At 35.3% G+C, this 14,361-nt stretch overlaps 2 protein-coding genes across 8 annotated transcripts; both read right to left on the bottom strand.

The window, feature by feature from the left end:
* Positions 1-2,755: 2,755 nt before the first annotated feature.
* Positions 2,756-8,612, bottom strand: LOC122074746. Of its 6 annotated transcripts, none has more exons than XM_042639712.1 (11): positions 8,366-8,612; positions 8,037-8,178; positions 7,430-7,525; positions 4,801-4,885; positions 4,496-4,617; positions 4,281-4,305; positions 4,109-4,192; positions 3,963-3,992; positions 3,748-3,853; positions 3,205-3,269; positions 2,756-3,095 (listed from the first exon to the last, which is right to left on the bottom strand). In XM_042639712.1, the coding sequence occupies exons 2-10, from the start codon at positions 8,124-8,126 to the stop codon at positions 3,206-3,208; spliced, it is 702 nt and encodes a 233-aa protein (XP_042495646.1). In that variant the 5' UTR covers positions 8,127-8,178; positions 8,366-8,612; the 3' UTR covers positions 2,756-3,095; position 3,205. The 6 variants fall into 6 exon arrangements, with proteins under 6 accessions (XP_042495646.1, XP_042495639.1, XP_042495662.1 ...); XM_042639705.1 differs by having other exon boundaries at positions 8,357-8,612; XM_042639728.1 differs by having other exon boundaries at positions 8,037-8,084; positions 8,366-8,609.
* A 2,909-nt stretch (positions 8,613-11,521) lies between these two features.
* Positions 11,522-14,169, bottom strand: LOC122075889 (putative receptor-like protein kinase At4g00960). Of its 2 annotated transcripts, XR_006139375.1 has the most exons (6): positions 13,793-14,169; positions 13,375-13,585; positions 13,014-13,251; positions 12,667-12,817; positions 12,197-12,277; positions 11,902-12,037 (listed from the first exon to the last, which is right to left on the bottom strand). XR_006139375.1 is itself a non-coding variant. In XM_042641106.1 (5 exons), exons 1-5 carry the CDS (start codon positions 14,114-14,116, stop codon positions 11,675-11,677), a joined length of 1,287 nt encoding a protein of 428 aa, XP_042497040.1. In that variant the 5' UTR covers positions 14,117-14,166; the 3' UTR covers positions 11,522-11,674. The 2 variants fall into 2 exon arrangements, 1 of the variants encoding a protein (XP_042497040.1); XM_042641106.1 differs by lacking the exon at positions 12,197-12,277 and having other exon boundaries at positions 11,522-12,037; positions 13,793-14,166.
* Between the last annotated feature and the right edge of the window lie 192 nt (positions 14,170-14,361).

The following is a 14,361-nucleotide window of genomic DNA, read 5'->3' on the forward strand; positions in this document are numbered from 1 at the left end:
GAAGAAATGGAAAAACTATTTCCATAGCTTAGTAAATAAAAATATTTCAAGTAATAATATCCAGGAAGGTTGGATAACCCATCGAGACATCACATGTCATAGATATATATTTATGACAAATTAGGGTGCTTGAAGTAAAATAAGCTTCAAGGATGAAAGTAAATAAGACACCAAGTCCAATGGAGTCCCAATAGAAATTTGGAAGGAATCTATGATTTATTTTGGTTAACCAAGTTATTTAATAAGATTATGAGGGAAACGATCTTCTATGGTTTTTTCACAACATTCTGCAGGACATTAACAAGGCTTCCTCTCTAATGAACTGTTCTATCAAAACCATGGATGACCTTACTTTAGCAAGGCAAGCCTTATACACAACCTAGATTACTCAAAGTTGTCTGAGTAACGCCAACTGATGATATTGTAAAGCTCAATATTGATGGGTGTTCCTTGAGTAACCTAGGCTTTGCAAGTGCAACTAGTATCTTTCGGAATGGATCTGGTAATCCAATATGTTGTTTTTCATGGTTTCTTGGAGTCAATACTAATAATATTGCAGAGTTCTCATCCTTCTTTATTAGATTAGAATGTGCTAAGAAGAAGAATTTCAAGAACATTTGGGTGAAAGTGACTCTAATACAATGAATAAGCTATATTAAACGGTGATATCCCTTGGAAATTTCAGCAGTAATGGGCTAATTATCAACCGTTCTTCATTCAATTACTCAACATATTTCTCACTGCTTTAGAGAAGACAATGTTTTTGCGGATTCTATTGTAAAGAAGTGTGCTAGGACATAACGGACTATTTATTGGATTTTCATATCCAACTTATGTGTATCATGATGTCATCTAGGATACTTTGGACAGACCATGTACCGTTTTTCTTGATGGACTTGGGGCATACTTGTTGCATTTGTTAGTCTATTATTTGTTCAAAGGTGCTGCTGGTGGCTATGCCAAAGGTGGAGATTTAATGTCTTTAGTGTATGCTTCATTATATATGTATTTATTTTTGTTCATCTGGCAATGCTCGGATATAAATCCTGTAGATCCTTACAATTGTGCTAATATATGCTTTTACTGAATTATAGCGAAAAATTAATTAGATTATGAGAACAAGGAAAATGTCAAATAAATAGAAAAGCATTGTGGTCTGATTTATAAAAATAAAGGTGATACTCAAGGTTGTAATAACTGCAAAGAGATAAAACTATTGAGTCATAACATGAAATTAAGGGAGAGAGTAATTAAAACTTGTATTCATCATTACAAAAAAATAAATAAATAAATAAATAAAATAAAATTGCATCAGACAAGAAACTATTATTATGGGTAATCAATTTAGTTTTATATCAATAAGATCAATGACAAAAGCTATCTACTTATTGTAGAAACGCAACCCTAAAACGATGCAGAAGATAATGGAAAAAAAAAACAAACAATGCACACGGATTTTACGAGGTTCGGCAAGGTTGCCTACGTCCCCGGGGAGATGAGATCCTGCTTCACTATCAATGGAGAATAGGGTTACAGCGCTCGTCCTCACACCTCTCAGTATTGCTTGCATTACAGAGAAAGAAACCCTCGCTACAAATATATAGCGGAAAAAACCCTAATCCGGATCAAATTACAATTTCCAACCTAATCCGGATTAAACTACAATTGCCCTCAAATAAAAAATTTCGAGCGGGGGTCTGAGCCCCCCTACACCCCCTGCATGTAGGGGGCAGACAATTTTCACAGTGTAAACCTTAAAATTATTAAGGATTTGCCAAGTGGCCAACTCAATTTGAATGGCTGCAGACAATTTTCACAGTGTAAACCTTAAAATTATTAAGGATTTGCCAAGTGGCCAACTCAATTTGAACAAGGATTTGTCAAGTGGCCAACTCAATCTTAACATCTCGGCAGGGATCCTCAGATCTAGGTGCTGCACCAGTACTCCCTGGATTAAACTGCGACGGAATACAAGACATCATACACCAGCATTTTGTTCATTCAATTTCAACCCCATCCAACCTGTCATAGTGTCATATGGCAAATATATCTATGCGGAAAATTTTTAGACATGCCCATATGAAAACTTTGGATAAAAGTTACCTCCCCTAAGATGAGGGAAGGGTTTGAACTTTTAGAGGTAAATGAGGAAAGGAGATCAAAAGAGAGGACATCATCCACGATTCATCAAATAAGGGAGTGGGTTTTATTCCATTTTCATGGTATGGCGATCCAGATCAAGGTGTCAATTATCTGGTTGGTGGACCAAAAAATTTTCTTCCTCAAGATAATTCTTGTAAAACAATCTCCTTTATGAATATAGGAACCTTAATGTTAGGGGCCAAGACAAAAATGATGAGCACAATATAACTTCTTAAAACAATGTACAGCAGAACTGGAGCTGAGAAAACACATTTTATAGGTACTTCCCTGATTTTACAGTGAAGAAATGCACCTTCCAAGATGAATTCTAAGATACCAATCCAACGATCTCAGCCAACCCTTCAGTTATTACTAAGAAAATCTCTCATTACACCTTTATTTGGCATTTGCATTTCAATTGTCTTTTTTAAGTTGGGTTTAGACCAAACTGAAAGTTCACTCATGTCACTCATGTCCATCTCAAAAGTCACCAATCCAAATGACTTTCAAACTGAAAATAAGGACGCACAGTGGCTGAGTTCGGTCAGGAAAAAGGTCATATAAACCCAATATTCAAAGACCAAATATCCAACACACACTTGGATCCAAAATATATACAGAATGTCACCAATCTAATTAGCAAACACAATTTAACATAACCAAACTTCTGAGATAAATCTCACCACGGAGAGTAACAAAGATGGAAGCCCAATGCTACAAAGGGTTAAGAATGAAATAATAATTTTACTGCTAGAAGAATTGACAGACAAAAATGTGAAACATGTGAGATATAAAAAAATTCTATATACACATAAACAGGTAAGAATAATCCTGATCAACCAATCTTCATCCTGTTATATGTTGTTGGCAACAAATACTGTCCTTTCGTTCAACTCCATGTAAGGCAAAGTCATGTATATTCTGGTGACAAGCATTTGAACCAATTCTTGAACCTAAATTGAGAAGAGAGAAATGTCGGTTCAGAAAAAGAAACGTATATTGCTATACACTTGAGATCATAAAAAAAAATGACCAATTGCTAATTGTAGAAGCAGGTATCACCTCAAGACATGATGACAAGCCCAAGATACATGGCTCCACAGAGAAACATAAATGATATTAATCCCCTGCGAGCAGTGAACCCTTGGTTAGTAAGTCTGAGGAAAGGAAAATACAGTGCACATTTGTGTATAATCTTGTAGAGTAATTGGAGTTATACTCACTGCAAAATATGTAAAAAAAAATTCAGCATAAAAATTGATGTGATTAATATTTTTATAACTATCGATATGCCAAAATGATGAAAAATATAGACACATGCAAGAATAATGTAGAATAATAATGCTGTAGAAGTACAGAAATGATACTGTCCAGGTATAAAATACAGCAAATTTGAAGAATGCATTAGAAGGTACATAACTACGCATTTTCCAAAATACAGTACTCGTGTTATCCTTCAACAAGTAATTTACTAATTGTGAAGCTACCATAGTTAACAGGTTCAGAAAAGAAAAAGAAAAAAAAAAGAATACTATAATTAGGACATAATGCAGCATAAAACAATTAATGCTCATATTCATGCCCTTTCCAGTGCCTAATTCTCACCAAATGACTCCCCATGCAACACCATTACAGGGGCAAGGACAAATTTCTGCAAACTTTTCAGCATCACTGGAATGAACTCTTCGAGATATGAGATCATCATATATATCTGCATCAATAAATGCATGATACACCAATATCAACTCAGGATTATGAAAGGGTTAATTACGAAAACAGTCAAACGGAATCACTGAGAGTAATCCTAATTGAGGCCATACCGTAAACCGAAAATAAGCTGTTCATTATGCCTGCAGTCAGCCAAAACCAAGATAAGCAATGTATTTTCTTCCAGATTAAGGAAAACAAAGAGTTCCATAGTCTGCTCCATTAAGAAAAGGAGAGATCTAATCAGACTAGTATATACCTATGAACAGAATGATGTACCGCAGAATGTGAACCTTTGTTGTTTCTTGCAAAACCCAAATAATACCAAGGAAAATAATGAACCCTGCATAGTTCAATATTGAATATTACTAACTTGAACATGTAAAGTGACATCCCATAAAGCAGAATTATCAAGGTCCTGAAACATGTACCAATGCAGAGTCCTCGAAGCGTCCACTGTTTGACCGACAGAGGGAGACAATCAAGCCAACACAGACATGACGAATTAGAAATGAAAAAAGTATCAACACTAAAACTTTTCACAACAAAGAATTTCGATGACAAAGCCAACTTGCATTTGTATATGGGAGATTGAGCTTAGCAGACCATTTTTTGCCATTTATAGAAACAAAACAGGTCAACTCACATTTTTAGCAACAAAGAGTACTATAAGCAAAGCAACCACGAAACATCCAGCAGCAATTCTTGCAGTTACAAGATTTGTAGAAGCCAGTATAAAAACCATTCCCCAAAATGACGAACCAAGATCTGCAAGTAGATAAGAAAAAACACTATATTAAATTGCCAAGAGATCAAGTACAAAACACGATAATATGGACCCAACAGTGTTGCAGATAACTGTGCAGCAAACTAGAATTTAGATCAAGATAAAGAAGCCAATGTAATGAGGAATTTAAAAAAGAGAACAAAACAAGGATAAAATTATATTACATCCGGCTGGCAAAATTAACCAATAGACACCACCACGTGTTTGTGTCACTCCACCCTCATTTGCATGAACCTGCATTCCCTCCACCTGCATACCAGGGTAGATATAAATTATAAACTAACTAAGCATGCTGGAAGCACATTAGGTGATAAGGACACAAATATATAGACCAAACAGGTAGTAACATCCTAATCAACAATGGTTATCAGTGACAGAAATACAGACTATACCCATATAACTGCTTTAATGTGAAACATGGTTTCTTATTTCAAGAAATGGGACACATTAGTAAAGTTACTGAGAAGTTGACAATATAATGCACGAATCCAAGTTCCCAAAAACATATATAAATAAAGAACACAAATCTGAAAACAGAATTACCTTTTTCTTGTTTATCTCAAATAATCTAAGATTTTTAACAATCTACTGAACATTATTCATTTGATGCTACAAGCCATAGATGAAAAAGCAACAGAAAGCTTCATCATGAGTGAACCCCATGTGGGAACCTTTTGCGAAGAAGTAATAGACTTCCTATGTAGAGCTGAAACCATCAAATCAGTAAGAATGGTGCTGTTCAAGTTCCAAGAAGAGAGAGATCTGAGTCATCTGACATGGTTCAGATCTGTGCCAGAGCTGGCCAGATTGATGAGCTGAAACCAGAAGTAGGCTTGAAGGATTTTCATTGAAGATTGAGACCTAAAAGAAGGGTCACAAATGAACTGATTTTATATCTATCAAGGAGCAAGCGCACAAGACAAATCAAGTCTTCGTTCTTGATTGCTGACCATTGAATTGAGATTTGGCATTTGGAAGCATAACATTTCAGAATATTGAGTTATTTCTGTCTGTTCTTTTTGGGATTATATTTGGAAGGTCAAAACTTAAATTTCAATTGATTTGGTTCCATTCATAGGTATAATCAATTGCCTTTCAAAAGAGAGCAAGATATTTAGGTTCCAAGTTTTAAAAATGTGGAATATGTTTGCTTCTGGAAGTTATTCACCAAATACTTTTGGCCAGCGTACAATAAATCGTTCTTTGAGACATAAGAAAAACAATGCTAGTATCGTCTTAACAAGATATTTCGGTCTTTTCCTAATGGAGCAATCTGGTACCAAAATCATTAAAAGAACTGATGCACCTTCAAATTTAAAATCATTCAACATAAATACCACTTCTTCTACATCATAATAAGGCATATAAAAAGAATTATGAAGAAGACATCAAAGTTTAAATCTATATCCTTTTTCGTTGTTAGTTGCATCGGATTTAAGGTCTCAAGTGATGGGGACATCATTTAATGTCATTACTAAAACATATGAAGTCAACAAGTCATATACAATTTGACATAGATCAAGCTTTTCAGGCCAAGCTTTTCAGGCCTTCAATGACTAAAATTGAGATTTTTCTTTTTGGCTGACACAGACAAGTTTTGGAGGGATATAATCTTCACTAAGAAAAAAGTAGCTTCAATTTGCATAATCGAGTAGATATGGAGGTGTTTTGAGAAGTTATTACCTCAAAAATAGATTTCTGAGAGGATTTGAGATTGACTCTCTTTTATAAATCCACCATCCTCCAATTTAGTTTCATCAAATAGACCAAAAGATCCCGCGAGGGGAGGGGGGGAAGACATAATATAAATATAAAGTAGTGATAAACAACATAAACCCCTCACATTTAGGGATTGAACACCCAACCTCCTGGCTTTGTTACCATGATAAAACTGCTTATCTCAAAAGCATGAGTTGTTAAGTAAGGGTTCCAATAATGTATATAAAAACACAACAAAAAAAGGAAAGTAGTCAGTTAATGCCCAAACACATTGCTAGGCAATCAAAAAATAATTTCATTTATAATGATTGAAGACATTTAGATTCATAATATTATCTTTTCAATACTATATATCCCCTTGCAAAGATAAAGATGGTCCAATCTCTGTATCCTAACTCTGTCCCATGATACACAAAGTAAGAGGGTGATGGCAACACGTTGGGTCTGCAAAAGAGAGACCCTGGCACTAGTTGTGGCTGCTACGGGTGTTGCGTTCTTGTTATTTCTTCTTATTATTAGCTATTACTAGTTCAAGTTCAGATTCTATATTTAAAATTTTGAGATTTGGCTGAGGTTTGAATTCCCATTGCCAATCTGATGCATTCACACCCCTTCAAGGCTAACGGCCAGCAGCAGAAAATACCCTATCTTTCATTGAATTGATTTAATACACTTAACTGATAAACTTTTAACCAAAAAAAAAAAAACACATCAACTAAATATCTAACGGTAAGTTCACTTCAACCTATGCCTTTTCCAGTCAAAGTAGGTCGAGGAAATGCTAAACTGATAATTCATAAAGGCTTGATGATAAATAGTTGAGTACTAGATAGGTTAAAGCAGCAAGAGGCATTGAAGATATTTTCTCACTAAAGAGCACTTCTGGAATACACAAATGCAATGTGGAACAGATTCTGTAATCGAAGCAATGAAATCATCTTACTTAAGAATCTGCTTATATCAAACACAAGTATGAAGCATATTACACCAAGTACTTCAATATTGTCAATAGCATTAACAAAAATATGTGCATTGCTAGCATGAAAATTTGGAGTTCGGAGTGGAGTTGCTTACATGACCACATGTTAGTTTACAAGCCATAGCATGGCTTGCCTCATGAAGAAAGACAGTAATAAGCTTGAAAGGTGTCAACAATAGTGTCCTCCATAGCTACAAGAATCCAAATTCCAAACCCAAAAAAAAAGATCTATTTCAGCAAACAATGTGAATTACTAAGAAAAGCAAGAATATTCTTACTAATAAGTGAAACACATGAACAGCTTGACCAACAGAACTTCTCCAACAAATCTATAAAACAATATTGATTTTGTATAATTTAATTTGAAGACACCCACACCCATCTGGATTCACAACTAGAATGTCCTCTAAAAATCGTAAAATCTATCATAGTAAAACAAATTGAAAGACCAAAATTTCAAAAGAAAGTACTTTTGAATTTCTAACAATATGGGGATTTCCTTCTTTTCCCAGAAACACAATCAAAATAGGTTAGTGGCCTTTGCCAAGATGCGGAGTACTAAAGAAAGATCCATAAGGCAAACCCCTTCCTCTTCTTGACACTCCCTTCCCGAAAAAAACAGGGGAACACAGTCAAAGAGGAAGATTTAGCCAGAGAAATTGCTATTAACGTAAAAAGAGAGGAAGAGGAAGGGAGTCATACCGCGAGGATCACAACAGCGAAGACTCCTATGGTGGTTAAGAAGGCGACCTGCTCATGATTACAACAGTTTTTGAGTTCCCAATTTGGCATCTCTGATGACTAATTTCCCAAAAAATTAACTTCCCTTCCACTCTACCACACTCTGTAAAACGTGGGAAGACGATTAAGTAATTTTCCGAATGGCTGCCTACCTTTTGCAAATGGGATCTGTAGAAACTACACTATAATATAATTCAGAGGTTCAGAGAGAGAGAGAGAGAGAAGGGATATGGTGGTTAAGAAGAAAGAGGAACGTTGGTGGAAATATCAGACATGCCAACCTGCCTGACCTGACAACGACTCCGACTCCGACTCCGACTCCGTCCGAAGCGCCCACTTGAGTTCCGTCTACCGTTTTGAAGAACTTTCCAAACTTATAATTTTTGTTTGGGTCTTTCCTCCGACACAGCACCGCGGGGATTGGCTACGGCTACAATTAGACCCTTTTGGTCGTCCTTTCCAAACCAACCAAGAGGAGTGGAAGACCAGCATATGTATATCCAGTTTCCCACCGATGTCTCCAGTCACTTGACAGTACCGGTGAAAAAACAAAGAACAAAGAGGGGGTATGAGTGTATGACCGTATGAGGGTGAGATCCGTTGGATCACTGGAGAGGAGACGCGTCCAATTGGTTTCCAAGCAACCGCGTTTATCTTTTTCTCTTATTTTCTTATTGGTGGTGTTTCTCACTTTATTTATTTATTGTTGACCAATGTTTTGTTACTTTTAAGACACGCTTAGGAGGATGAAATTTCCATCTTTCTTCCTTCTTGGTCGTCAACAACCACCGGGTTCTCTTTATATCGGCTGCGGCCGATCCTAACAAAAAATATTGATATGATATGGATCCACTTTATCAATATTGGATTGATTTTATACAATAAATATAGACCCATATAAAAAAACTCCATGGTTGACCGTGTCTATTTACCTACTATAAGGATGAAATTTTCATCTTCTTGATATACATATTAATAAAAAATGTGCATTAGGACTAAGACTTTTTTATTTTTAGGTGAAAGTTTCTTACACCCACAAATCTAGGGTCATATTACTCCCTCTTATTCATTGGATGTCTGAATATCCTTTACTATTATAGACGCCAGCATTGTAAAGTAAAGGAATTCCTCTGCATGGGTTGAGAAAAACTTCATCATTGATTTTCATAGATCGAGGCTAGGATTTTTTTCCCCTCAAGGGCTTTAGTGTCACACATTGTCCATGTAGGAATGGTTTCTTATACAACGCAACATGTGGTAGGTCATATGAGACTTGAATTTTAAGATAAATTGAGCCTAAGATTCTCTACTTCTAAGTTTACAAATGAAAAATTAAAGCACAATACTTTTTTTCTTCTTTTGTTAACCAAGGTGTCCTGGCAAGCTTATGCGCACCTCCACTAATCCTCGGGGAGAGTAGCACAACAACCCACGGCTACGATTTTCACTTAAATCGTAGATGCACAAGGAGAATTATCGCAACCAACCCACGGCTACGATTTTCACTTAAATCGTAGATGCACAAATGGAGAATTGAATCTGAGACCATACGCCTATCCACACAAGCCCAATACATTGATTGCCTTATAAATTTGAAACATGCATAATCCATAGCATGATCTAGTCATACCATATATAGAAGTTACCACATCTCCCATCACCACGACATGGTCAGCCCCTAACCTTCTGAAAGCAATATATTCCACCAAACTATGTTAAAGATATTTATCAATATGCTAGATAAGCATAAACATATCTGAATTAAAAAGTATTCTCAAAATTTCAAAATATCTTTACAATAAATGGTAGTATCTTAGAAAGACGAATTCCTTATTTTTTTATTTTATAATTTGTACATAAAATATTTGACAATCTACGGAGTAAAAATCTAATACATAAAAATATATGATTGAATTTGGCTTTGAAATGTGGCTTGACCATTAGTTGATGAATAAGGATATGATACATGTACTTTATCAAATTAAAAAGTTGACATAGTTTAAAAAAAAAAAAAATACAGAAAATACTCATTTGTTTTAAAACCTCAACTCTTGTGCATGTACAGTATGTTTATACATATTAAAGAGAAAATTAAAAAAAAAAAAAAAAAGGTATAAAAAAAAAAGTGAAGCTTTGAGACCTCGATCGACCTCTTATATTGTATTGTGTTATTTTCTTGCAATAAATCATTTAATTAAGGTATTTCATTTAATAAAGAACTAAATCTTTTGTATATAGAAAAACAACCAAGGACCCCAATTAAATGTAAATAACATAAGATAAATTTGAAGGCATTGAAATCTATAAGTAGTAAAACTAGATTTTTTTTTTAATTTTTTAATTTTATTTTTATTTTTTTTGAGGTGATGTATAAGTAGCCAATAGAGATAAGCTAGAGGGAGTTTTGCTTACTAACATATGGCTATTAACAATAGAGGTTTTGAGTGGAACGTTAAGGTGTGATATGTTACGCTTTAGATGAATTAAAAGACCAAGGGGTGGGGCATTTGGAAAAAAATATTGAGAGAAGATATGAATGGCCTAGTCTTGACAAGTAACATGATCTAAAGAGAGTTGAAAGATAAAACAAAATTCATGTAGTCGATTCCATTGAATTGGAAATAACATTAATTGAGTTGACTCTAGACCCAAGTCTAAGAATTTTCTATGATCAAGTCCCTATTTTCCAATTGAAATGATAAGAAATTTTCTGTTTTTTTTTTTTTTTTAAACATCATTAAATTCTAATATACATAAGTATCTAAAACTCAAAGGTCTAAAAAGAGAATGCGTCACTTAGTATTTTTTTTTTTTTGGGTTGGGGAGGGGGGGGTGGTGGGGGTGTGTTGAATCTAGCCATTTCCTCCTAATATGTAGAGAGAGATTACTATGGATTGGCTATACTTTACAAAGGTACATGAATGTATAAAGAATGGGAATGTCTAAATGACACCCTCATTGGTATATTTAGAACTTACATTTCATTTAATTGCCCATTGCTTTATTCCCAAAAGCATTTAATATGATTTTTTTTATATGAGGCATTGCATTAAATGCAACATTAAATCGGCTTTCCATTTTTTTAAAACCCCTTTTTACCCTTGTATTAAATACTTCCGTTAAATAAATTTTAAAAATAAAACAAGGGACAAAGTAAGTATGGTTGTAAATCCGAATTAAATTTCTAGAATGTTTTATAGGGGTAGGGTTCCTACTTCCTAGATTCCTAATTGTAGGAACCTTTTCCCACACAACAGATGCCCACAATTATGCCAAGAACTGCCACGTGACATGGGGTTGAGAATTTGGCATACAAATTCTTAAAACCATGTTCTACAATCCAAGTAAAAGTCATTAGAACACTATTACTTATCATGCATATCAAATGATGGCTGCTATTTATAAACTACCACTTGCTGCAGAACAGTTATCTCTGAAATTGAAAATGGGGGAAAAAAATAATAATAAATGCAATGTTTTGAAACTTAGCTGGTTTTAATGTACATAAATACTGTCACTGAATTCTACTATGGATAAATAAATAATAAATAAAAAAATGTGGCTATGAACACAAGCTACAAAGAAAATAATGAAGTACATCAACGTCCCACAAAAGAAATGGATACAGAGTTTCTAGAATTATATTCATCTAAATTACAATCTGTAGAAGCTTTAGTAGCCTCAGTACAAGTACTAGTAGCATTTGATCTGGTTATGGCAGAAGAGGTGGTAGTCCAACACCCTCCACGGCCTTGAATTCCTGGTTTTCCAGGTTTTGGCAATGTAAACGAATCACTTGAGAGCATGAGATTAACAGAACTCATATCCGGTCTCTCTGCAACAGATGCCTGACAACAAAACAATGCCATCTGAATGCACATTGCTGTCTCATCATGATTGAACTCGGCAAGCATAGGGTCTGCTAGTTCCAATGCATTTCCTTCTTGGTAGAGGTTCCAGGCCTATGAAATGAAGCAACAATGACTAAGCAGATGTGGAATAAATCATAGCTCTTCTAGATATATATGTAATGAAAATCACTAGTTATAGGCAATTCACATTTTCAACCAAGAAGAAAGAATCAATCATGTTCTAATGGTAGTATAGTATTCCATCCATACTGTTTGTAGGTCAGGTAGGTACACCAAAAATGATCACTTCCTGTGTCTCATACATTATAAGCTGAGTTCCCCCTTCAGCTCCTGTGCCATTGATATATATTACAGAATCACACTCTATAATCCAGGATTCTTAATCGAACAGAAAAATATAGAAATACGATAATAATACCTGTTTCTGGACCATCACCCCAACTGGGATGACTAATTGGAGCAATATAACATAAGCTATATACACGATGGTCACATAGAGTTAAATTAAAAACCAGCTTAGAACATGTCATGGTACAGCAAGAAAGATTCAATTATCTTGACCATATTCATCCAAAGAAGCAGACATCAATGGAGAGTTTGGATTGAGAGGGCAGCATATGCTCCAATAATTGTCAAAAATATTTGTTATACCATCAGTTAAATCTGCAGAAAGTTACTTCATAACTTTGTTGTAAACTGTAAGACTCTATGTAACTTACATGGTTCAATAGATCTGCCTTTTCTTCACCCAACCTCGAATCATGATTCTTTCTCCCACTAACGATCTCTAACACCAATATTCCGTAACTAAAGACATCGGCTTTCACAGACAAGTAGCCATGCATTGCATACTCAGGAGCCATATAGCCACTGGAGCAGATTAAGAACTTCTTAGTTTTAGTATCACCTTAACTTTTTCACCGAGTTAATAGCTTAAAAAATCAATTAAAACAAAAAGTGGAACCAGTATAAGACACAATTCATAGGCTGTCAAGTGCTGCGAAACTAACAACTTGTTTAACAGTGAATTTTACAGAAAATGAATGGTGAAGAAAATACTACTCACTGAGTACCCGAAATCCTAAATGTATTTAAATGGGTGTCTTCCCCAGGAAAGAGCCTTGCCAAGCCAAAATCTGAGATCTTTGGGTTGAGCTGCTCATCCAGTAAAATATTACTTGCTTTGATGTCTCTATGAATGATTCTCTCTGGGGCATCCTCATGTAGGTAGAGAAGCCCTCTTGCCACACCAGAAATTATCTCATATCGCTTTGTCCAATCCAAGGAGGATGATTTGGTATTATCTGGATAGTTTCACCACATCAACTGCTCGGTGAGTTTTTTTCCTTCAATATTGATTTCTAGTTTTAGCACAAAAATTAGATATATAAGTCAAATTTCTAAGTAGGAGGATTTTTTTTTATTACCAAAGATGAAGTAGTCAAGGCTCTTGTTGGGGAGATACTCATAGACAAGCATCTTTTCAGGACCTTCTGCACAACAACCCAACAGTGTCACCAAGTTTTTATGCTGAGTTCTCAACAATACCTTCACTTCATTTGTGAATTCCCTGATCCCCTGTCTTGAATTCAATGACAGCTTCTTCACGGCTACTTCTGGACCATTTGGCACCAAACCCTACAAGAAAAGAAACAACACAGAATATAGAACTTGCCGATTTCATAAATTAGGGTAAAAATTTAGTGTTCTATTTTGTAATATAATCCATTAACAGACAAGGAAGAGGATTTATTAGCTTCAGCATTCGGCACAATAGCAAGCACAAGAGAAGAATCAAAAGAGAGAGAGAAAGAGGGGTTGGAGAGGGGGGGGGGGAGGAATTACCTTGAAAACGGGGCCGAAGCCACCATGACCGAGCTGGTTTACATCGGAGAAGAAATTAGTAGCAAGTTGCAGAGTTTGAAGGTGGAAGAAAAAATTAGAGGTATAATCTTCCCCATCTTCTCCTTCACTTCCTTCGTTTCCTTTCCCTGCTCTTTTCCACTTCGGCAAACACCCACACCATCCTGACATTAAGAACTCCATCGTCCATTGAGGGAGCTTAACCGATTGATTCATCAAGCAAAGAAAGGAACTATAACACATGACGGAAATAGAGAAAACTTGCTTAAGGAAAAGTTTTGCAAGACCGATCAATTTAGTGGGCATTAAAATCCAATTATACCTGAGCTTCCTTTCATTTTCCACCAAATCGTTGACACCGTAATGAGATTTTTTTTTTGGCTCAAAACCATAGAGAAAAGTAAAAGATTCCATTCACATCCCTTTCTATTGAGGAAAAAAATCGTCTGTTTTTCTTCATCCATGTTTTTCTTGTTTTGTTACCTTTAGAAGGTGACATGTGGCATTATTTTAAGTGAACGATCAAGATTAAGTTAAAAACCAAACTGGAT

The sequence above is a fragment of the Macadamia integrifolia genome, chromosome 1, assembly GCF_013358625.1.
Source record: "Macadamia integrifolia cultivar HAES 741 chromosome 1, SCU_Mint_v3, whole genome shotgun sequence".
NCBI classification, from domain to species: Eukaryota; Viridiplantae; Streptophyta; class Magnoliopsida; order Proteales; family Proteaceae; genus Macadamia; species Macadamia integrifolia.